General features: G+C 44.1%; 1 protein-coding gene across 1 annotated transcript in view; it reads left to right on the forward strand.

Annotated features, from left to right (window-relative positions):
* The first annotated feature begins 569 nt into the window (after positions 1–569).
* Positions 570–23,920, forward strand: part of LHFPL6 (LHFPL tetraspan subfamily member 6) — a 151,336-nt gene continuing 127,985 nt past the window's right edge. The window contains exons 1-2 of the mRNA XM_068929964.1: positions 570–849; positions 2,848–3,408. Of these exons, the coding sequence (XP_068786065.1) occupies positions 3,024–3,408 (385 nt within the window). The 5' untranslated portion in view covers positions 570–849; positions 2,848–3,023. The remainder of the gene's footprint in view (positions 850–2,847; positions 3,409–23,920) is intronic.

Below are 23,920 nucleotides of genomic sequence, written 5' to 3' on the forward strand. Positions count from 1 at the left end.
CCCGGCATAAAATTGTCTTCTATCGGAAGGAATTTATTCCCTGTCCAGGCTGGAGAGGAGACAGCAGAAGAGGGAATCTCTCTCTCTCTCAGCGGCTCGGCGTGCACCGCCCCTCCTCGCAGCCCCTCCACAAAACTTTCCCACTTTGGGAAAGGATTGGCGCTCCCATCTCCTCGCTTGACCTAACGCAGGCGGGACGAGCTGCTTGGTACTCCGGTCACATTTACCCTGGGTGCAGACCAGCTCCCAAACTATTGTGCTCAAAACGCTGGGATCAGCAGCTCGCCTGCAGACCCACACACACACATACACACACACACCCCTCAGCACACGCACCCTTCAGGCGATTAGCCCGCATTTTCCCGTCTCAGGGCTGCAGCTCGCCCCGCTCCCTTCACCGTCCCCCTACGGCTTTTTCCTCCTCTCTTCCCCCCCCCCCCCCCACTTCGCTCGCTCCCCGCTCCGCCGCGGCGCCGCAGCGCTCCCCGCCGCCCTCGGCCGGCCCGACGGGGCGGGGAGGGGCGGGGGGGGGGAGCCGGGCCGCCCCCCGCCACCGCGCCGTCGGCGGCCGGTCCCGCCCGGGGAGGCGGCGGCGGGTGGTGGAAAGGGGGAGGCGGTGAAGTGCGTTGCTTCCCGAGAGAGGAATCAAACGGGGGCAGAGAGAAAGGCGAGGAGGAGGGGAGGGAAGGCCGGGGCCGGGGCCGGGGCCGGGGTGGGGAACGTGCCGGGTCCCGCCCCGGAGCGCCCGCGTCGCCTCCGCGCCGGCACCGCGGCGGCAGAGTCACTCGGGGCGGCCGCCAGCCGCCGGCCCCGCGCCCATGTGCTCCGGGGAGCCCCCGCGCCCAGCCTGTGAGTACCCCTGCCCCGCCGCACCCCCCCCCCCGGGGCCCCCTCCCATGCCCTGCCGCATCCACTGCCCTCCTACACCTTCCCCACCCCGATCCCCCTTCCCGGAGCCCCCTCCCGCTCTGGGCCCCTCTGCCTTTCCGGACCCCCCGCCCTCTCAGACCTTCTCTTCCCCGATCATCCTTCCTTTCCCCTCCCGGCCCCCCAGGTCTCCTAGCCCGTCCCCTCCCTGCTCCCCGGCCCTGCTGGACCCCCAGGCCCCCTTCCCCCCGGGATCCCCCTATCCTGCCTCATCCCTTGATCTCCCAGACCTTCCTCTCCTCGACCCCCCCCCCTTCCCTTCCCACCCCCCTGACCGCTCAGCCCGTCCCCGGCGAGGTCCCCCCTCCCCCGGCTCCCTCCCCTCGCATCGCCCCGGCGGAGCTCGGATCCCCCTCTGCCGCCTCCGACCCCAGAGCGGGGGAGCGGCGTTTTGGGGGGCGGAGGAGCGAGCCCCGGTCCCCAGAGAGGTCCCCGGGTGCGAGGTGGCGACCTGCGGGAGGCCAGGCTGTGCCCCGCTGGGGCTGCGGGGGTGGCAGGGACCTGCCCCTGGGAGCCTCCGTGTTGTCCCCTCTTTCCAGCCGTTTCTCCTCTACTGATTCGGGGAACGGTCTTCCCTAAGTGCCGGGACCTACTGCTTCCTTAAGCGTTTGGTGGTACGCCAAGATACAGGCAGATCCTTCTCCGGAAGATGCCTCTGGAGGGATGGAGGCACCCTATGCCCCTCTCCAAGTTTTCGTCCCAAGGGACACAGATAGACTGTGACTGCGAATAGTTAGGCATGTACTTCTTGAGAAGCAGCAGAGGCCTTTTTCAATGTTATAGAAGAGACTTCTTTTTCTTAGTGTTTTAAAAGTAAACAAAACTTTTGTATGGTGCACATGCTTAATTTCACTTACAGACTCTTTACTTATGTTCCTTCCTTGCACAGATGTAGTATTAATTTTATCGCCTGTACATGAATTGAATTCACTGATTGGCATCTAATCATGCTTAGGAAAAAGCCCCTATAAATAGCTATCAATTAATTTGGCAACTACTGTGAGAAATGATCATAAATTTACAAATGCTGTTGGATTTAGACTTAATGATCCAGCATGGATTTAACAAGAAATATACCAGGAAGTAGCGCTCTACAATAGTCAAAAGTGCTTGATAGTTCTGGGACTGAGATGAGACTGAGAGCTGTCAGGGAAGGAGGCAAAGGAGTTGGGGCTCCTGTGTCTGGCGAGGGAAGAGGCAAAGAAAAGAGAGGGAAGTGGAGGGAAGTGGGCTGAGTGCAAGCAGGAATAGTAAGAGAAACCCCTGCGTTTTAAGCATGTGCTGCTTGAGGTCGTTTGGGGATGAATTTGAAAGGCATGAAAATGTCTTCACCTGCCAGAAGCCCGTCAGGAGCTGTGGGTTCTTGGCATGTTTGAACATCAAACGATAATGGGCTGCTTTAGGCCCGCAGGGATGCCAACAAATTCAGGAGCGCTGGGGAAAACGCCATCCCTCTGCCACAAGGGCCTCATCCTGAAAAGCCTCAGGTGCTGCAAACAGTTTTGCACTGAAGCTGAGGAGCCATATGTAATGTAAAGTACGTTTCCAAGGTGTTGCAGGATGAAGGCCCAGCTGGCTGAGAATAAACAAGACCTTACCTTCTTTCCCTGTTGGTACAGGACAGATCAAGGCATACAGTGGAGAAAAGTGACTAGGCAAGTGCACAGGGAAACCCTGAAGGTGGCCGCAGAGTGTTCCTCAGTGAACACAGCCGACTGCATACAAAGCTCCCTCCCACCACCACTGCCAGTAATTTGTTTCACTGGCAGTAACTCTAGTGATTGCTTGCAGTAATGGGACAGAGAAGTGTGATGTCTTAATGAAAAGTGCCGTAGGAAGAAGAAACACTATGGCAGATACACATTTTTTTATTATGTCAGTATTACTGAACTTTTTCTCCTTTATTTGTTATTTAATCAGGGACCTTTGTCTTCATGATGGGAGAAAACATCTTTATGGCTGTTAGGATTCAAGCTTCTCCTGGAGCAAGGATTTATCAAGGCTGAGAGACTCTGGATTATCCATAAACCTCCTCTAAATCAGGCAGGTGCCTCCCTCTCTCCCCATCGTGAGTGGTCTTGAGCGCAGATAGCAAGATGGCATCCAGCCTCACCTGTGCTGGTGTGATCTGGGCCTTCCTCTCCTTCCTCTGCGCCGCTGCCTCCTGTGTGGGGTTCTTCATGCCCTACTGGCTCTTGGGGTCTCAGCTGGAGAAGTCAGTTTCCTTTGGCACTTTCCGGAGGTGTTCGTATCCAGTGCGGGATGAGAGCCTCCAGACGACCGTGATGGTGGAGCAATGTGGCCGCTACGCCTCCTTCCAGGCCATCCCAAGCACTGAGTGGAGGATTTGCACGGTGGTGACGGGGCTGGGCTGCGGTCTGCTCCTCTTGGTGGCCCTGACGGCGCTCATGGGCTGCTGTGTGTCCGAGCTTATCTCCAGGACCGTGGGCAGGGTGGCAGGAGGCATCCAGTTCCTGGGGGGTAAGTGCCACGTGCCCTATGCTTGTGCTTTGGTGGGGGGGGGACATGGTGGCATGTTCAGGCTGTAGGTTTACAGGTGTGGAGACTCCTCTGGCAGTTTGGGGAGAGGAAGGAGTCATTCAAACTTTCTGCTAGCAAGGGAGACAAGACCTTGGCTCCCTAGACCATTGATTTGGCTGTCCATTTGAGCATTGGGCAAAGACTCGTGGTGAGCTGTGGTCACTCTCTTGCACTTAAATCCCTGTATAATCTTTGAGAGTTGCATGCCAAATTTAGATTGCTGAGCATAGCTGTTTGTGGCAAAGAGTGACTTCTGCGGCTGGTGTCTTCATGGTGCTTTTTCAGGCTGTAGATTTTGACAGAGCTCAGCTGAGGTGCATTTACCTGGCGAAGTGTGGGAGCTGTAGGGGCCCTGTGAGCGTTGCAGAGGACAGACTGTGTTCCTGTGTGAACAACCCCTAGCCTTTCTCTTTCTCCTTCCCACTTCCACCACCCACACAGCTGCCTCCACCTCTGCTCTCTGCAGGTGTGTGGATCTGGCAATGAGGCTGCAGCCCAGGTTTCAAGTGGGGAAAGTTCACCCCGGGTAGCGGTGGGCCACGATTGCAGGAGGAGCACAGTCAGGCTGTCTAATCCAGGCTATCTGATGGTACATTGAATCTGCTGGGTCTATGGTCTAGACAGTGTGCGTGGAAGCATTATTCCCCTCCCTGCCTTTTTTTTGCCTTATAAATTGTGTGGCCTGAACCACGGAGTATTTAAAGGTTATGAGACAATAAAACAGGATCCTCGAGTCGTGGTTTTTATAGGGCCATTTTTCCAGCAAATCATCACTGTCTTGTCACTGGCGACATGCAGATCAGTAGCTCTTTCATCCTGTGCAAACACTACACTGCGTACGCTGTTCTGTGTGTGCTCACCTCTGTAAAGGGAGCATGTTTCTCCAGGCTTTCACTGCTGATGCTCAGCAGTGCCCATACCAGCTGTGCTTCTCCAGGCAGACCACTTAGCAGCAAACTTCGGCAGGAGGACTCCTAACTCTCTCCCATCCAAATAGAAACTCACCCAGACAGGCAAATATGAACACATTCTTAGTGTGCAGGCATAAGAAAGCACAAGACAAACTTGGCTATAGTCTGACTCAGGGCTCCCAACCGAGGCCGTGCCAAGCCTTCAGCCTCGGTGAAGCCAGCGCAGCTCCCTCCTGGTGGTGAGGGGAGCAGTTCTGCTCTGCAGAAACCCTGGCTACAATTTTTGAGCAGTTGCTCCACTTCAGAGCGAACTGACTCTGTCACTTCACCCTTCCCTCAGCTTTGTGACCAGCAGGTATTCCTGTGTTTAATTTGGCTGGCAATTTGAAAATAGGACAGCTGCTCGAGAGTCAACTTTGCTGGAAATTGCTACTTCTTGAAGCCTGCTGCATTTTGAAATTCCACCGGGGCAGCCAGAAGGTGGAGAGGATACTCTGCAAGCCCGCTCGGTCTGGCTATTTTCACTCAGAGCCATCTCAGACTCTGCTTGGCTTTGACCACCCCTGTCTATTTCCGAATGCTAGCTCTGCTCATCTGGTTTGAATTTGCGTTCAGTCCCGTTTTCACGGCTGTGCTCCCCTGTCTGTCAGTAGAGTCGGTCTGGCTGCGCCTATGCTTGCAGCCACACCAGTGCAATACGATGGCCTGAGCGGGGGATGGCTGGGCAGGGGACGTGGGAAGTGTGGGGAAATGCGCCCCCCTCGTGATGTTGTCGTGGGCTGGAGGTAGGATGGTGAATCGCGTGTGAGGAGGAGAGAGGCTACTTTGGGCCATGCCTGGCAGCCCCTGGAGCTAGCCCCAAATGAGCACACTGTATCCCTTTGCTCAAGGAAGGGACGTAAGCATTTAGGGCTTATCTGCTGTAGGTGACAATTTGAAAGACATGTGAACTTGTGATATGAAACTAAAATTGCAGACTTTACTTACAGTTCAGAGATTATTTACATAGCATGTCTAATTTTCCCCTCTGCTGGGTTTTATGGTTGTCTCTCATTTCACTCAGCACTGCTGGAAATGCGTAAGAAATGAACAAAGTGAGAAACCATCATTTTTCAACCTGCTTAAAAGCCAACTGGGGGGGGGGGGGGGGAGGCATTAAGGAGAGGCCAGGTGGTGCAAGCCAATAATTTGGATGAACTGAAGGGATGTATTAAGGTAAAGATCAGCTACTTACATCCTTAGGAAGATCCTTAGCTGCTGTAAATCAATATAGCTTCATTGTTTAAATGACATGACTACAGTTATTCAGATGTCTAACTTAGGCACTATAATTACTAGGTTGCTTTATGTCAAGATAGCCATGAGCTGTTCAGATTATTTACTATCTAGGAGTGTCAGGTCTTAGTTCCCTATACTATGGTTTTAAGTTTGCTTATGCTGCCCACTGTGTGTGTTTTGAATGTGGCTCAGTGGCACTATGGTGATTGCCATTTTAGTTGGCCTCCAGATGAAGATCTAACCAAAAACCCTCACAAATATTTTTCTTGGGGGAAAAAGGAACCCTTCCCATTGTCCTTATGAATAAAAAAGCCTGGGAAAAAGCAGGCAGCCCTCTAAGTGATGCCATTGATTCATCCTCGGTGCCTTTCTCCTTGTCTGGGCAAGGAGATGGCTAGGCAGTTTCGCTTTCTGTTTCTTTTTCATCAGAATCACCTGCACCAACACACTGCCGTGGTTCCTGCTTTCAGTGGCAGAGGATGTGTTTGAAAAAACCTGTATTTCTCTTGAAGTTAAAAACCGTCATAAGAACATGCTGGGGGTAGCTAGTTTACAGTTTCAATGGTGTTCCATTAGTCTATGATCTCAGTAATTTTCTTAACATGATTTAAAAACATGGCCTTCATTAGGAACTAAGCCAACTGACAGTGGCTTGTTATGGGAGACCCGAGGTTAGGTGAGATGCAGAGTCTCCTGCAGCTGAGGGGAGCTGGAACACTAAGGTTGCTAAAACTACCTTTCTCCAATGCTAGAAACATTTTTACTACTGTTAAGAGGTGGCAGAGAACAGAGGTAAGCAAACAGCCTGATCTTCTTCTAGCAGTGGAAAGGAGGAATAACTCCAAGTAGGTCAGTGGAATAACACCTGTATAAAAGTAGTGTAGCTTGCACTAGCTAAATGGTGCCAAGGTTTTACAGCTGGGATTTCCCTAAGTTGTATGTGGCAACTGATGTGAGTGAATTATTCATGAGCACGTATACCATAAATCTGCTCTTCATATAAAAACTGAATGCCAGGACCCGCGAGAAACTGCGGATGCATGCGGAGTCAGGAGAGCTGTTTAGATATTGGTTGATCTTTACATAGTCTATTTTTGCTGTTTCAGCTAATCCTGAGTATGTCACATATATACATTTTAAGATGACTCTGGGATGATGTGTACCGAGTTTTTGTTCCTGACAGAAAGATTGTGTTGTAGACTTTTCCTCCCATTTGCAATTATCTGAACCACTTCCTTTCCCATGTAGGATCATGTGACAGCTCTGTAGCTATTATAGCAATTGCTTACATGAAAAAGCAATGTTATTTTTAGCATCTTCTGAGTAAATTTGGCATCAGGCAACAAAAAGTAGGCAACACCCTGAAGCCAACTGTTTCTTCAGTGACTTGTCAGTGATCTGCAGTCCATAGCCCGCAAACTGCTGCTGCAGTATCTCAGAACATACTACGCGAACATTTCTGTCGGATTGCTTCAAAGAACTAACAACTGAAGTGAAAGTTATGCTGTTTGTAACCTCTTGAGGGCACAGTTATGTAGATGGATGAAGTCTTCACCGATAACAATAAGTGCAGTGTTTCCAGTTGGTTTGCTTTCGGTGTTTGGAAGATTGAGGCATATATAATGTAGCTAGAACAGATTGTAAGAAAGTATCTTTGACCATATCTATCGAGGGCATGATGGCAGGAAGTGAAGTTTAACCAATCTATGGCAAATTGGACTCTGTAATTATTGATCTTCTTTCCACTGTGCCTTGGCAAGTCAATTCTACTTAAATGGGAAGACTAAAAATTTGCAGGTACGTGGCTCTGATATGACATGCTAATCTGGTGAATAGTTTCACTCTCTGAATGCAGAGCAATCATTTTAAGAACATAATGAACTTAAAGGTTAGCCAGTTTTATGAGAGGCAGTGGATCAAAAGATGTAAGTATTGCAAGGATGGTCGATTTAAAGAACATTATGCTAGCAAGGTGAAGCTTTTCATTAAAATGGTCAGTACACAGGAAATATAGATGAAGTCTGCACTTACTCAAAACTCCCTTTGTCTCTGCAGGACCGCTAAGCCAAGCTCAAAGGGTTACGAATCTAAGGGAGCAGAGCATGAAATAACCTACTGGCTTAGACACCTCTCCAGATCTGACAATCTGACCCTGATTCTAAGTAGAATGTGAGAAATGAGCCCTCTTCTTAATTCTCGTGCAGCCATGTGGTTTGTAATGTCTTCTTTAGCACAATCACTCTTTGTTTGTACTCAAGAAAAGCACAAATTTTGCTGCTCCTTTCAGTAAAGGAGCAACCTTTTCAGCAGCACTTTTTTTCCCTCTCCTTATTGCTCTATCTTGTTTTCCTTGTGTCTCACAGGAGTGCTGAAGCCCCTGACATGGTGATCCTTATAATGCTGATTAGAAAATCTGGAGAGCTCTTGAAATGTGGGGTGGTGAAAGGAATGCTCAATTATTTGAGAAAAAGAGGATGCAGTTCCCAATAACTTCTGATTCCATCTCAGAAAAAAATATGGTCTGCTGGTAAAGCTCTCAGCACCACATAAAATCACTGCAGAATACTTCTCCAAGTATGCTATCCCAATAGTGGCCATAACAGTTTTCACCACCCATAGCCTGCTCAGGACAAGTGCTTGCTGGATGTGGAGAGCAGAGGAATAAGGGACTCCATTGAGATGAGGAGAATATGGAGTGAAAGATGATGATTCTGTGTTGCTTGTGGGGCAACTCAGAGAAACCCTTTGAGATTTTGGGCTGCAAGTCTTAAGAATGTCTTCTTAAGGAATCCAAAGGAAATTTTCAGCTTTTTAGCATACTGGTGGCCTAATCTGACTTGGCAGGTGAGATAATCAAGGTCTAAAATATAGGGAGAAGAGAAGGGAGGGGAAGGGAACTAAAGTCATAGCACTGTGGGACCAGGTAGAGATGCTGTCCCTCAATGGACATTCTTGGTGGACAGTTAAGGAAGTAAGAGGAGCTCTTGGGTGAGACAGTCACTGAGTCTAAGGGACAAGCGCATTTCAAAAAACGTGGCTGACGGTCAAAAACTCCTGGGTCCAGGAGAATGAAGGCAGTCCTGCTTCTGAGAGCGGCCAAGAAAAAGTCATTTGGGTCTTTGATGAGGTAGTTCCAGTTGACTACAGGGAATGGAAACTGTCCTGGGAAAGGCTGTGTGTGACACGGAGGAAGGGAACTGCAGACAGTGACTAGTACCCATTATTTTGTCTGACAGCAGAAGTGAGACTCTCTGATTTCTGCCTGGGAGACTAAGGTCAGTATCGCTTTCTCCCTGTAGGGCGAAAATGTAACTGTGAAGAGCCCTGCTGGGGGCAGGGAGGAGCTGAGATTGTCAAGAGACTTCCAGGATGGAAACTGTTGCCAAAGTCTTCTGTAGTTCTGCCAAACCTGCCTCGTCCCTTTCCTCCACCTAAACAGCTTCCTCCCAACTCTTGCAATTTTTACCTGAAAAAACCAAACTAAACCAGAACAAAAAAACAAGCATGAACCCATTAAAAATATCCTTTTTATTCTTTCATCCCCTTTACCCTCAAAGTATTTTTCAAAAGAGTAACTTTTGAGGACAGCTTAGGGAGGGTGTCTGTTTCTGTCCAAACCTGTGCACTTTTCACTTGCTAGTTAGCTGCTCAGGGCTGTTTTGTCCCCGTCCTCCACTCTCTTTGCTCTTGCGAGGTGCAAGGCTTCAGTGCCTTGGCTGTGCCTGTGTAGACATGTGACAGGGCAATCCTCATCCTAGACAAAGACAAACTGCATGGCTGGTGCTAATCCGACGTATACATGTGCGTATAAAGGCACTGCGAGAGGGGCATATGAAAGCAACAGATGCCTCCCCGGGAGGTAAAAGAAGAAGTGCAAACAAGGAATGTAGCACTGTTAAATGTTGTTACAGAGTGATTATATGTTGTTTCATAGGCTCATACATTCAGCAATAATAAGGTCAGCAGAGAGTCCTGTGACTATTTAGTCTGATGTCTGGTGTAGCACAGGTGATAGGACTGCCCTTATATAATTCCTGTTTGAACAAGAGTATATCTCTGAGAAAAAAACTTCTAGTCTGAATTTAATTACTTCTAGAAAAGCAGGCTCTTCATAATTTGTTCCAGTAGTGAGTTATTCTGCCTCCTTTTCTTACAAATCTCTTTTCATATGAATGTTAAAAAGTTTAGCACCAAGAATAGATCACTGCAGAAACCCTACTAAAACCACATTTACTTGAAGTTCATTATAGTTATTTTTTAAGATCGAACAGTTAGCCTGCTTCTAATCTGTTGAAGCTGTACTGTGTTCTAGCTTCTCAACCAAAACAACCTATATAGAAGCAGCTTCATGACTGCTATGTTTCACAGCAGCTATCACCCTGGTTTTCTGTAGGTATCCAGCAAGGGATAAAGTGCAGTATATAGTTGACTGTGCTTTGCTTTGACTTACTGAGCTGGTTCCTGTGATTGCTAGTACTCATGCTCAGTATCTGCTTCCCAGCAATACAAGGTGCCTTCATACACTGTGATACAGTGCAAAATCAAATTTGTGGATTTGAGTTAAATTGAGTAAGACAGGGGAATGTTATTGTTGTAGGATGATGATCAGAACAAGGGAATTTGGAAGTCGGGGTTGTCTTTAACAGATTTTGTGGTGCATGTTCCATTGAATAAGTAGCTAGCTATTTCTCTGCCGTATGCAGACAGGAGAGATGGGTTAAAACGTGGGACAAATTCAGGACTGAATCTAAACTCATGCAATGTATGTCGCCTGCTGCTCTCAGTCTATAAATGACTTTACCCAGATTCTCCTCCCACTCTCTCAGTAGGTAGCCTGTATTGCTTGAATCTTTCCTCTGTGCATGGACCACCAAATCTGACTGGAGGGAAGTCAAAGTTAGGTACTTATATGTGATCGATCCAAAAAAGGTACATACTTAAATTCTCTGTATTCTTAAGACAGTGACCACATCTCAGTGATCAGGCCTTCCCCTTGGTCACAGATGTTCTCACTGTGGTCCTCCTAAGGTTGCTGCCCCAACAGAGATTCCAGCCCAGCTTTTCATGTGATTGTTCCCTAATGAAATCCACTGAAGGAGCCCTGAGTTAGCAACAGTTTACTATTTAAGATAACACCAAGCATTTAAATGTAGGTTAGGAAGCAGGGAGTTGTAATGCTCCTTGGGTACTGCAAGTGCATCTAGAAGATGACAGATGATGCTGAGAGTAGTTTCATACTTAGTTGTCTTTACTGTTTCTGCATGTGTGGTTTTCTTTCTTTTTTTTTTTTTTTTTTTGAAAACCAGCTGGGCTACCTTGACTCTTCTGGGGTTTTATGGTCTTGCTAACAAAGGAGCAGGACCCTTAAAGGCTGCAGATTTTCATATGTCCCTTGAAATCAGTGGCATTTAGTACAAATGCCATCAATGTATCTATCCTAGAGGTAAGATTATTTGATTGGGACATTAATCTGAAACAGATATAGTTCTAAGGCTGAGATTTTTCTTGTAGAGTTATCCATGTGAATTAGCTTGTTTACAGTGGATTGTGCTTTGAAAGAGGCATTCATTTTTAGTTTTCTCAAATATCTATTTACTCCTGATGTAAATTACAACTAAATACAGGGGAAAAAAGGCTAAGTTTTAGTCTAGAGCAAATTCAGGAAGTTAGAGCTTAGGCTCCGTGAAAGCACATTTAAAATGGAAATACTGATTTATTAGAAAAAAGATGCTGCTAAAATGTTAGGAAGAGTCACTTTACTTCTCTGCTTTGCTATTGATGTTGAATATAAAAGTGATGTTTTGAATATTGCTGCAGCTGTGTAGGGTTTAAGCAGAATTTTGCATTACGAACAGAGTTTTTGATATAAACAAGTCCTAGAGTGCTGCTTTGTTTATCTCTACAATGAAGTTCGGGCTTTGCCTTTTTTGCCCTCTTTTCTTGGAGAGGAACAATGATGATCAGCACTTCTGTGATGCCTTTCGTTTCAAAGGGCTCTGCTTGCATAACCTAATGAAACTTCAGGAAATGTGAGGCAGAGGAGCAAATATCTGTTTTACTGGTACAAAGACAAAGTAAATTCAGAGTTACTTTACTTCAGGTCCTCTGCATTTATGTTGGTTAGAAAGGAACCTGGGTGTGAGTTAGTCATTTTGTTTCTACATTCAGAGATCTGGCTTGTGCTGTTTCCTGAAATCCATGAGCTATATGAATACTTCTGGGAACTTAATTTGGGTGTCGAAGTGTTGCAATGTTTTCCAAAGAGGATGAGGTCATATGCCCCACAGACAGGCCAGGATTGTTCCCAGTGGCATATTTTCCAAGATTTTGTCCAGTTTGGCCTTAAACGTCTATGTAATAGGGCTTTTTTTCACTTTTTTTAGGAGACACAGCTTACTATGTATTCCGTTTGGAATTTTTTCCTGATATTCAACCTGCATTTTCCTCTCTTTGCTCACATCCTTTTACTTCTTCAATACACTTTTAACTATCTGAGCTGTTTAACTTTGGCTTTCTAAAGTACAGTAAGACAGTTTTTGGTCTCCATCATTAGGATGAAGTCAGTCATAGAACTTGAGGGCAGCCAAGGTATTGTTTCCACGCAGTGAGCAAATAGGAAGGAGCGTGACCTAATTAAGAAACATGGGACGCATAGGTACAACCAGAACCTCAGCACAGCACATCCTTCACTGTGTCCTTGTTGTCCGTCTCCCTGCTCAAGGATTTCCTTCTGCTCTCTGAAACACCTCAGATGACTTCAGAGACCTTAAGATTTCTCTCTTGCCCAAGTGCAAAGTTCTGGGTGGCATGGACACCATGTGGAGGTGTCCTGAGTCACAGAGGGCCATGAAGGATGTCTCCTTGCTCCTGGGATGATTTTTCCATCACAAGACATCACAGGCCAGAGGGGCAATATTGCATTTGACAGATCCCTTCTAGTAGCTGTCCTGTGCCTTCTCAGGCGTGAAAAGTTAAATTGCACATGGTCAATGCACCCTGACAATGCTGGTGATACGACTGATTCCCTAGGCTGGATGAGATGTCATTTACACTGTTTGTTCCTCTATTAGTCCCCTGATGCCACAGGTATAACTGAGAAGAGATGCAGGCTTTTTTTCCCTCTGGATTTGCTCTTCCTTAGAGCCTGACCTGTTGAAAACAACAGCAATGTTCTTCCATGGGAGTGAGAAAGGAGGGCAGGATCTGGGTCTCGTGATTCAGAGCTCAGCACTGTTGCTACTCATGGCGGCTAGTGGGATTTGGGAGAGGATGACGTTCCCAAGAAGAGCAGAGAACTTTGCAGGATGTCAGATCCTATCTGTATCCTTAGGTAGTCAGTGTTAAATGTAGTGGGACTGATGCCTTAAAATACAGCTCATTCTTGAGAGGGTCGCTGTACCATGGGTTGAAAACACCTTTTCCTGCGTAAGCCTGATAAACCTCAGTCTTTCAGGAAGACTGACTATTCTGAATGAATTTGTAGGTAAAATTCTTTGCTGGTGGGCTAACAGACTTTTAAGTGCACTTGGTAGTAGTTTGTAGCATTATAATGAAAGTGTTAATTAAAAAAATGTAAACAATTGCATATTAGAAATCATTATTATTTTTATCTTGTAACATGATCCAAAAGGTTCCAGGGAGAATGAAACAGAAAATGCAGTGCTCTCATGAACACTGTATCATTTCTCTAGTAATGTAAAGATCTGACCCTTTTCCTTGCAATCTGACAGTTCAGTTGTCTCGCATTGTCCTGCAATAAAGATGCCTTTGTAACATAAAGTGATATTGTTGATTTGAGAAGAATGATTTTCTTATAAATGCAAAGGGCTATGGAGTTTGTGCCTCGCTTTGAGGAGAAAGGATTTAGGAAAAAGCCATGAATGATCAGTCTGGAATAACAAAAGCTGCTTCTGAAATATAGCACCATGTAAAAGGATATGAAACCCACTAACACAGTAAAGTGTAAGAAATAGCTTTAAGGCTCCTGAAGGGTATGCTTCCTGACTTCTTCTCAAGTTCAGGCTTTTGTCTGAATCTGCAGCTAACTGAAAGCCTATTTATCAATACAATTTTTTTTTTTTTTTCATCAGAATAAACTTGATAGTCAGAACGTCACAAGCAATTCAAGTCAGGCACAATATAGCTGAATGCCAATTATTAGGAAGGGTTACCAGGGCTTGTTAAAAAGTCCTTCATTTTGAGACTCTGTAGAAACTACGGGTAGCATGTTGTTAAGGGACCTTTGTGAGTGTGTGTGGGAGAGGAAATTTCTTTGTACTTTGTTTCAAACTTGCTTTTAACTAGACGTGTCCCAGGTGCTGCGGGATGATTGCAAGCTTTAAATGACGTTTGGGGATTTGTACATCTGCCTGACAAATTTGTGCAAACGTCCTCAGTTATACACTGTTGCTGTTGTTATAATTGTTCTTGTTATAACATAGGAAATTCTAGAAATCCATTGTGCAAATCACTGGGGGAAGAAAAACAGAGACAGTTGCTGCTCCACAGAAATTTCAGCTGAAACAAGCAAAGTCAGATCAGGAAATTGATGGTGCTTTGAGTTTACTGTGTCCTTTAACATGATAAGAAATTCCTTAGCACCTGTGTTTATGCACTTTGTGGAGGAGCAGGTAAAAGTAGCAGGCTTAGTAGCAGATTATAAATGCGTATTTATTCCTGAATGCAGTCTCCTCTTCAGATAACCTGCATCCCTCTAAAAGCTCTTCTACTTGAAATAAGTTCTCAGAGAGGTAACCCAACTGGGGCAGTGGATGCCGGGTTATGGCAGGCAGAGCAGGCTAAGGAAAGCAGGGTGCTGCGGGGAAAAAAGCAGGCGAAGGGGGACTGGAGGGTGCTGCGAGGAAAGGGGAGCTTCACCCCCTTGTACAGCCCCTACGGACATATATATCCAGTAGCACTGCTGAGTCACAGAGGTTCTTGTAGATGTTGTCCAGGGTGAATGCAGGAAAATACAATAATTAAGACCTCTTCTGTGCTATCTAGTATGCCGTTTTTGGTTTTACCTCCCCTTATATTTTAAGTTTTTAAGTCCCTATCTTGCCACAGCAGAAAAACCATGAAGAGTGGCACTAAACACTGGAATAAAGCTCTTTACAGCAAAGACAAAACCCTAAACCTTTACAGGTGGATTCTGCAAAATCAAGAGTTTGTTAAAGAACTCAGGATGTTTTTACAAGAATTCATGTTACAAGAATCCCAGTGCTTTGGAGAGCTTTGCTCGGTGCCTGAAATCTCTTATGTAACCAGAAATTTTCTCTCCACAAAGCACTGCAGAGTGGTGCACAGACCAGCGAGAGCAGACTCCGGCCATTCAGGCCAGGCTGCAAGCTGGGGCTGGTTGTGGGGTGAGACCTGTGAGCAAGGCGAGCTGCAGACCTGGAGCCTCTCTGCATGGCCTGGGGACAAGGCAAACGTCGGTGTGTGCTTCCCATCAGTCCCCCAAAATACTGGTGGCTTCCCGAGCCCCCAAATAATGAACGCACACCAGGTTATTTTCAACAAATCAGTTGAGCTGCACAGCTTTGTGGTCCCTTGTGAATTTTGTCCCTGCCAGAGTGTGAGGGACTGCTCCTGTGAATAAATGTAAGCACAGTTTGGCTTGCAAGATCAGACTCTTTCTTAAGAGTGTTTCAAAGTGATGCTGTATGATAATTAAGGAGTAAAATGATTTCCTAACATCCTACAGTGGAGTGATGCTTTGGAAACCATTCTGCTTGTGAGCACTGAGCCATCTGTTGAGCCCAGTCTGTTGCTTCCTATTTCTCTTATTTTAGCATTATATTTTATTTCCTATAAATTAATTCCCCAAACTGGAAATGGACACTATGACTGAAGATAACTTATGCTGAGCCATTAAGAGCTCTATTTAGCTTGTTCCTTTTTTTCATAACAATTTGCAATAAACACCATGTCAGGAAAGAGCTCTCTTGTGTAACGTTCAGTGATCTGCAAGGGCTGGGACAAACCTTACGCTGGAGATGACAAATTCCCTTTCAGGCCACTAAGCAGGAGATCCGGTGCTAAGAACACAGGAAGCTGAGAGGATAAATACTGTAACTTTTCATCTCATGCATAAAAATTGCAGTCTGTTTTGATTTTGTGATACAGAAAAGTCATTCTGCTTATCTCGTCTAACTTAGTGGCTAGCCTGATTACAAGCTTCCCTGCTTGGCACCTTTTTAAATTCAATTTGGCTGCCTGTGTCCTTGGCACACAGTGGGTTTCATTAAATTTCACAGCAGTTAGTTTTCATTCCCTCTGTGACACCTTTTTATCAACATTTGACTCTAGTGTAATTTCAAGCAATTGTGCTTTTTTATGGAGTGCTTGTACCATAATAATTTGACAGAGCAGGTGAGGGAAGACGATTCAGATACCATTGCAAATCTGTGTAGAAAATTAAAATATGGGAAGCCAGCTCAGCTTGCAAGTGTTTTTCACATGCAATGACAATAAAAAGAAGCTGCTTTCCTTCCTTTTCAGTTGGCATCATTGTAGACTGTCAAAACTGCAGTTAACGAACTTGCTGAAAGAGGCAAATTCTTATTTCCTTCAGGCTAATCACAGCTTTATTTTTAAAAGCAGAGCTAGTGGTCTACTGCTGAATTGACAACCCAAGGTTGTGAGACAACCTTTCCGAAACCCTGGGTGAGACCTGCGGCTGTCCAACAAGTCCGTATGAGTTTTCTTTTGAACAAGAGATGCAGAGACTGGTTTATTAGGCAAGGGGATGCAGAGAGCAAATATAGCTGTCTTCCTTTTGGTATCTGATACTCGCTTCTGGGAGGCGGGATGAGGAAATGTTAGCATCCTGGTACAGACCTGGCATCTCTCACCCACATTGCCGCTACCTCCTCCCTGACACAGAGCATCGTCTTCTTGAGTCTATGTCTAAGGTGAAGATGCTGGGTTTGCATTTGTGTAAGTAATAAGTGGTTTTGAGGTATACTCTAAAATGCCTTTATTTGCAGCATGCCAGCCCTTCTGAAATGCTGGTCTTTTTTCAGTTTGCCAGGATAATCAGAACGTCTAAAAGTCATGTGTCATGGGTGTCTCATTAACATTTTTAAAAGTACTTATTAAAAGTTAATTAAAAGTGAGGCTTGAAAGTGCTTAAAAGTGAGCATAAGCTCTGCATTCAGGGATAATTCAGAGATTTAGAGATCCATGTCTCACTGCAAGCCAAGGGCAGTCAGGCTTTGGAGGCTGAAATTGTTTTAAAATTGAGAATTTTGACTGATGAAACTCTCTTCCTTTGGTCCTTTAGCAGATATTAGTTCAAGTCCTTTCCGTTCGACTAATGAAGCATCTTACCTTCCTCTATCCTCCGGCATTCACACTTCCCCTTGTAGACAAAATGTTTCCAAATATGCATGGTTTCAAGCAGGATCTGAGACATGAAAGGTGGAGATTGTGAGCAGTTCTCCATCTCCCTCTCAGGTCACCACTCTGCAGCTTCCCAGCTCCGCTGGGAAAATCCATGGATGGTTTTCCTTAGTAAGCCCCTTTCTCTCAGTGTTTTCCCACAGAAAAGGACTGGTCAGCCCTATGCATACACATTTGTAACATCTTTTTGGTGGATAGGCTGCAGCTTACACCGAAGACGGTGGCTGTAGTTCACTGGGGAAGAAGAGACTCGGCTGTGCCAAAAAGCAAGGAAATCTTGTTAACATTGTCTTTAAATGTTCCCCTTGCATCTCTGGATAGAGTGGCTGCCAGACTGCCGTGAGTGCTGTGTGCTCCAGGTTCAGCAAACGAGATATGCAGCATGGGTAAATGGGACAGTGCAGCGGAAAGTCCGTGCTGGCTCACATCTGGCTCAAAGATGTGGCCTCATCTTTTCCTCTGGGGATGGAAGCTGCCAAATGTCTTTCCAAAGCAGCGTTTCAGTGTGTGGACCTTTGGCTAAGGGGTGAAATCTTACTTGTTTTTTCCAGGTTAGCTGAACACATTGGTTTATGGATGAAGGCGCAACTAATAACTTCTGTGGGTTTTTTCCTACTAACCTAAATGTAGGAATATAGATAGTGTTGTTCCATGGCCTTAGTACAAGGGCATGACGTTCAGGAACATTTATCTGGTGTTTCTAGTCCCAAATGCTTCAGTATAAGCAGCAGACCTATCACAACAGACTGCTCAGCAGTAAAATAGCGCTGGGAGAAGTTTCTTCCCCTTTCACATAATAAATATGAAATATCAGTTCAGTTTATATCCTGAAGACTGTAGATTCCTTTAAATTTTGTATCTAGCATAATGGTGGAAGTTTAAGCCACAACCATCATATTATGCTTACGATCTAATTATGCAGTTACTCAATGGACAGGACCATTACAGACGTCCATATTTATAAAAATGTTTTACCCGTGCCATCTGTGGCAGTTTGAAAGAGTAAATAATCAAAAGATTACTTGAAAATGCAAGTAAGTTATAAATCCTAGGAGAGTTCTATCTTTATATCTCACATTTTAAAAGACTGCGATACAAGACTGCAGCCTATTGTTTCAAGATGATATATTCCATTATCAGTGCTGATAAACGCCTGACTTTGTGGCTTTTCGGCTAGAATGAAACAAAACTGCTCCTGAGATATGGATTCTGACAGGCTTCTGTGAGTAATCACGAGTTCCTTGATATATATTGCAATCTATGTCTATTTCAAAACTGATTAACATTTCTGAACCTAAGTTAAAGTTCATACTTGACATTTCAACAGTGTCAAGGTTACATTAATCAGAACTCGAAGATATGCAGTTTTACTGACATGCTGGTGACAGTGAAAATATAAACCACTGAGAAGTAGCCTGCTGAAAGTTAGAACATAGCCTGGCTTTTGGAAGCAGATATACAAAAAATGGCTTTCTCCCACGGACACATGTTCTTAGGTGGTGTAGTTGATATTTCCTAAAGAGACTCTTGCTTAAGTGACTCAGGACTTTGCTGAGTTACAAGTCCTGCAATAAGTTACTTGGAAATCATCCTACCTGTGAAACATTAACTTACTACATATGCAGAAAATCTCTTGAAACAGTTCAGATAAGCACCATTTTTAAATGTACCCAGTCCAGATATTTTCAGACAATGAATCTTAGCAAGCAAAAGCTTTCATTTCAATTGCCCTCATGAAAACAGGCAAAATTTATATTTGGTGGTGACTTTAGGCCGTATGGCTGTCTGTTTTTGTAGTAGAAATAAGAAACTGGAATGAATTGGTTATGTTTATGTTGTTTATCTTTGCTTTAGGTAGGTCAATGATAGTCTTTACACATTTCAAAAGACTGTTAATTCAGCCTAAATGAAGGCTATTTAGATTCAATCTGAAATGCATCAGATCTAATACACAAGCCTTTTAAGAAATCATGCTATTATTCATTCTGTAAAATAAAAACCTAAAGCAAGGATAAGTAGTAGTGTTGTTTTAATAACACCTAGTATCTGTGGGAAGAAATGGTAGACTGTGTTTCTGTAGATGGGTCTTAATTTTTCCCAACAGAAATGTCATTTCGACCTTCTGGGTGTGGCTCAGTGGAGCTGATCATCAGTTTTAGGCAGAGAGGGAGTACAAGCCAGCTTGTAAAGTCGTGTTGGAGCTGCAAGTCTTTTGCCGTGTTTTCAGCCTGGAGGAGACCACCTAGTGAATGAAGTGAAAGTAAATAAAGAGGATCTGGAGAGAATCAGCTGCCAAGGTAGCTAGAGAAAAGCTAGGAAGGCAAGAAGCTGGGATGGAAGAAGGGTTGGACCGTATTAGTTTCTTTCCCCTTTCTAATTTAATTTTTATATTTTTCTGCTTGCTTGGTGTGAAAGTCATCCCAAGTTGGACTTCTTTGGCAAGAGTATAAAAACGCCTACTACTTCCATTTACCTCTGAATGTGGTGCATTGTGAGCTAAATACTGATCCATTGACACAGAGACCTGGATTTGATCTAATGTCTGGAAATCATTAGTGTCCGTCTCATAAACTCTCTTTGATTCCTTTTCACATTTTTTCCCCTTTCTTCCCAGGACACTTTTTAATGTACTTTTTGCTATATCAGACAAGCATTCTTTAATCATCACACTAGCGGTTGTTCCTATTTAAACCCAGACTGCTCAGACTCTCTTTAAAATATCAGATCTTTCTTAACCTCTAAAGATACAAGGATAATGAAGAATCTTCTGTCTTGCAAACAGGTGGCAACAGATGTTGCTTTGAGATCTTGAATACCAGTTCACTTTGAAAATAGAAGCATACTGCTGTAAACCAAAGGGAGAGGTGATACAGTTTTCAGTGAGCTTGAACAGCACATAAACTAGAATGAAAAGCAAATGTTGACACATGCCTGCTGTCCCAACAGGTTTAAATGTAAATTCACAAGTTACAATCAGATTTTTCATTGCAGCCTGTCTCCAAATATCCACAAGTAAAACCAAGAAAGCAAGTACATCTTTAACAAAGTCAATCAGTCTTTCAGATGGATAATGGAGGCATCATGGGTAAAGATAGGAGGCCAGAAACTCATTCAAGGTAACATATAAAATTTAAGGTTAAGTAAGTGTCAAATGTAGGCCTCCCAAATCTTAGGTCAGTGAGCAGCCATTGAACCAGCCGTCATATGGAAACACTGTTAATATGAATAGGTGTAATCATGTACCTCTTCATTATACTGAATTTGGACTACAGAGCTATCTGCTTGGCATTTTTGAGGCAGACCCGAAGTTACACCGTGTGCAACCTGAGCTGATGGGAGACTGTGTTGATCACAAGGTAACATACATGGTTTCTCAAGGCAATTTACCATGTTGTGCTCCTTGCTGCCATAATTAAATGGCATTTTTAGCCTAGTTGTGCAAAAGGCATGCCCTAACTGAAAGACAGGGCTAATTTTCTCTTCTTTCCTTTGTGAAGCTCTTCTTGCAATAATAAATAGTATCCCATGGTTCAAAAGAGGTCATAGCTTCTTTCATGTAGAAAGCTTATGTATGCTTGTTTAGATCAGTGATTTTCCACCTTTCTTGACTGATTGACTCCTAGACTGCTGAGTGGCATAGCTAAGCTTGTTTTGCTTAGTTTCCTTTTGTGGACCCCTTTGTGGACCCTATCCATGATATCTCTTAAGTTTTTGGATCACAGGCTGTAACCCATTGGAAGACAATTGTAAAAGAGTGAATTTTTCAGTTGAGAAGCCTGTAGGTTAGAACAGTTTTGTTGCATTTGATGAGTTTTGTTAAGGACATTCTGTTCTCTCTACGTGCAAGGAACAAAAATCATATGTTTCTGGCTAGAAGAGAAAGCAAGGAATTGATCTGCCATACAGATCAGAAAGAGGATTTTGAAAAGATCTCATGAACTGCAGTAACACTTGGAGCCATTGTGGGCCGTCTTTTGCATATGTAAAATACATAATTCCTATACTTTAAGTCTGTTGTGCAAATACGAATTTAGAGGATTAAATAAATGTGGATTATGTATCCTTTTCGAAAGAGTTATTAGGGTGTAGAATACAAGATCATATTCAACCACGCTTTCAAACTGGATCTTTCCACAAGCAATTAATAGCTCCACAGATTACATGTCATTGAACAAACAGTACTTTGCAGCAAGCTACACTCCATAATGTTCGCAGAGACAGAAGCATTTAAAATCAGCTGTGGACTGGAATGAGTTTTAAGTTGGCAATGAGCTGACTTCAGACTACGTGTTCCAGCTACTCTCAAGATATCTGTTAAGGGAACACATGCAAAACATTGCACAAAAGTTCCCACCATACACTTTTGCACTTCAGCCTTCAAGTTGCAGGAATCTGAGAAGTTTTTTCCTTTTTTTCATATCTTACCATTTCAGAAAGGGGATGCTCAGCTGGCTACCTCAGGAGAGGGTGAACAATTTCATGAACTGTATCTCCATATCTCTCTGCCAGTGCAAAGAGAAGTAAACTTTCTCACTCACAAAATTTCCCTGGGGTAGCAGGAATGGGCAGAGGGCTCACAGCCCCGGTGACAGCCTTGGCACCTCCCAGGAGTTTCTTATTTGAGGAGTGCGGCAGCATTATGTAGTGCCACGTGTTGGTGCCTGCACTTAGGGCGCATGGTGGAGGCACAGCAGCGCCTGGATGTTGATGGGAATTTTACCATCTTTGGGAGTGCAGCGCAGCACGGTGACTTGGCATCTGCTTTGGATACCTGAAGAAGAACCAAGGCAATGAGATACCACAGTGCAAAAATTGTAGGATATCTGCTATAGCTGAGCCCATCAGGTATGACTTAGCACAACTGAAGTGACCCTCTGGCACGTCCCAGTGATGGGGGTGCTCCAGAAGTGTCCTAGTGAAACCCGGGGCAGATTCTTTATGTGCTGTCAAATAAGAAGTGTCAAACGGAAGAGTTTTGTAATAACGTCATTGCAAAGTTAATTTACGCATGCAGTTAGCAGAGGACACGTGAAGGTGTAGATTGCATTTGCATGTGCAAAGAATGAGTCAGAATGCCTTTCTAGCTGTTGCCCGTTATGCATGTCTCACACACATTTGATATTTTTAATTTAATACTTCACCTTATTGTTTCCTTGCTTATTTTAATTTTCTGAACTACCTCAGTGTGAAAACATGTCACACAAGGTGCCGATACTTTTTATTTATGTAAGATGCTTAAATTATACTTCTGAAGTTACTTATCCAGCATTTTATTTATCTTGCAATCATAATTATTCAGTACTTCTTCCATCCGCTTTGATTTAATTACGACTGCAGAGATAGCAGTCATAGAGATAAGTCTCTTCAGGTTCATCTGTTGCACAGAGGGCTTTCTGCCTTTTGTAATGGGTTGGGTTGACATCTGACAGTTAAATGGAAGAGAATTTTTGTCTCATCTATTCATGGCGGTTGGTGTGATATCAGGCATCCGGTGATGTAGCTCGGTTCTCACATGTGCAGCAGACTCTCCCCGGCTGTATGAAAAGGACAGGTGAAATAAATTATAGAGTTGCCAGCTGTTTTTAACATCCTTGTTTAGCTTCATAACCTAATCATGTCAAGTTTCTGGGATTTCAGGCATTTTTCTGTGGATGTCTTCTTCAAGCTTTTCAACAGTTGCCAGAAAGAACCTCATATTAAAGATATTACTGCTTAAAATTCAAGAGCGCTTTCCACTTGCTCTCTAAGGCATGGTTTTTGACACAGTAAAGGTATTTCTTATCATGCTACTTTATTTAATACAACCTTTGTGATGCTATAAACAGTGGTGGAGTGACTGGAGTCTGCACTCCTGTCAGTTTAAATTACGCTCTCTTATACACCTGGTTACTGCCAGGACGATGTCATTGAGTCCAGTGGGATTTCTCCAGGTTCACTCGTAGTGCTACTGAAATCCAGATATACACCTACTTGCTTTCTGTGGTGCACAAGCACAACTCTATTCCTGTAACCAGGACAGCAATTTGACCCACATATATCTTTTTTTTTTTTCCTTAGACTTGTGAGTATTCTAACTCTTCGCAGGCATAACTTGGGTTTTTAAGCTCAATGAAAATAAAATATTAAATTAAGAACTGAAAGTTTTATCATTGAAAATATCTATATTGCATGCCCAGAAAAGTAGTAATTTGTCATTTTAGTTGTACAGTGAATTGACATATATCCCATGTTTTTTGATTTAAAATGGCAATCCGTAAGGACAAGATTTTGAAGGGAGCCTAAATGATTTTGAGAATGATGTTGCTGTGGTTTGAAACCCTAGCTATTTTAAATTCCTATATTCCTGTGTGGAATGGTCCATATTATATCATACTTTTTCTTACTAAGCAGTGCCTGTCTGTATAAGCAATGTCCTTAAAATCAGTGCTGTGACTTGGAGCCAATAAAGACTTCCAAAAGTGTGCCTAGTTTGTCATTTAAACAAGTACACGTTTTCATTAATTTAACAATGGGTAAACTCTCTGTTCATTTAGGTCAAAACATTGGAAAAGCTCCTGGATTTTAACTTAAAACAATGAAGAACCTACCTGATTTCTCAGTGGTTTCTAATGTGATGTGAATCTGGTCTGTCTTAATCTGCATCATAACACTCAGTTACCTACTGAGAAATAAAATGCACTATGATTAAAATGGCAGCTCCCAGAGGGAAAGACAGCAAAACGTATTTAGTGAAGGAAGATATGAAAACAACGAAGGAAATGCTAAAATTTTTTGGAACTTTAATATGTTCACATTTGTTTCTCTTTTCTTGGTCAGATATTTTTCTGGTGCTTTTATTAACAAGTGACTGCTGTCTT

Source organism: Struthio camelus, chromosome 1, assembly GCF_040807025.1.
Source record: "Struthio camelus isolate bStrCam1 chromosome 1, bStrCam1.hap1, whole genome shotgun sequence".
NCBI lineage: Eukaryota > Metazoa > Chordata > Aves > Struthioniformes > Struthionidae > Struthio > Struthio camelus.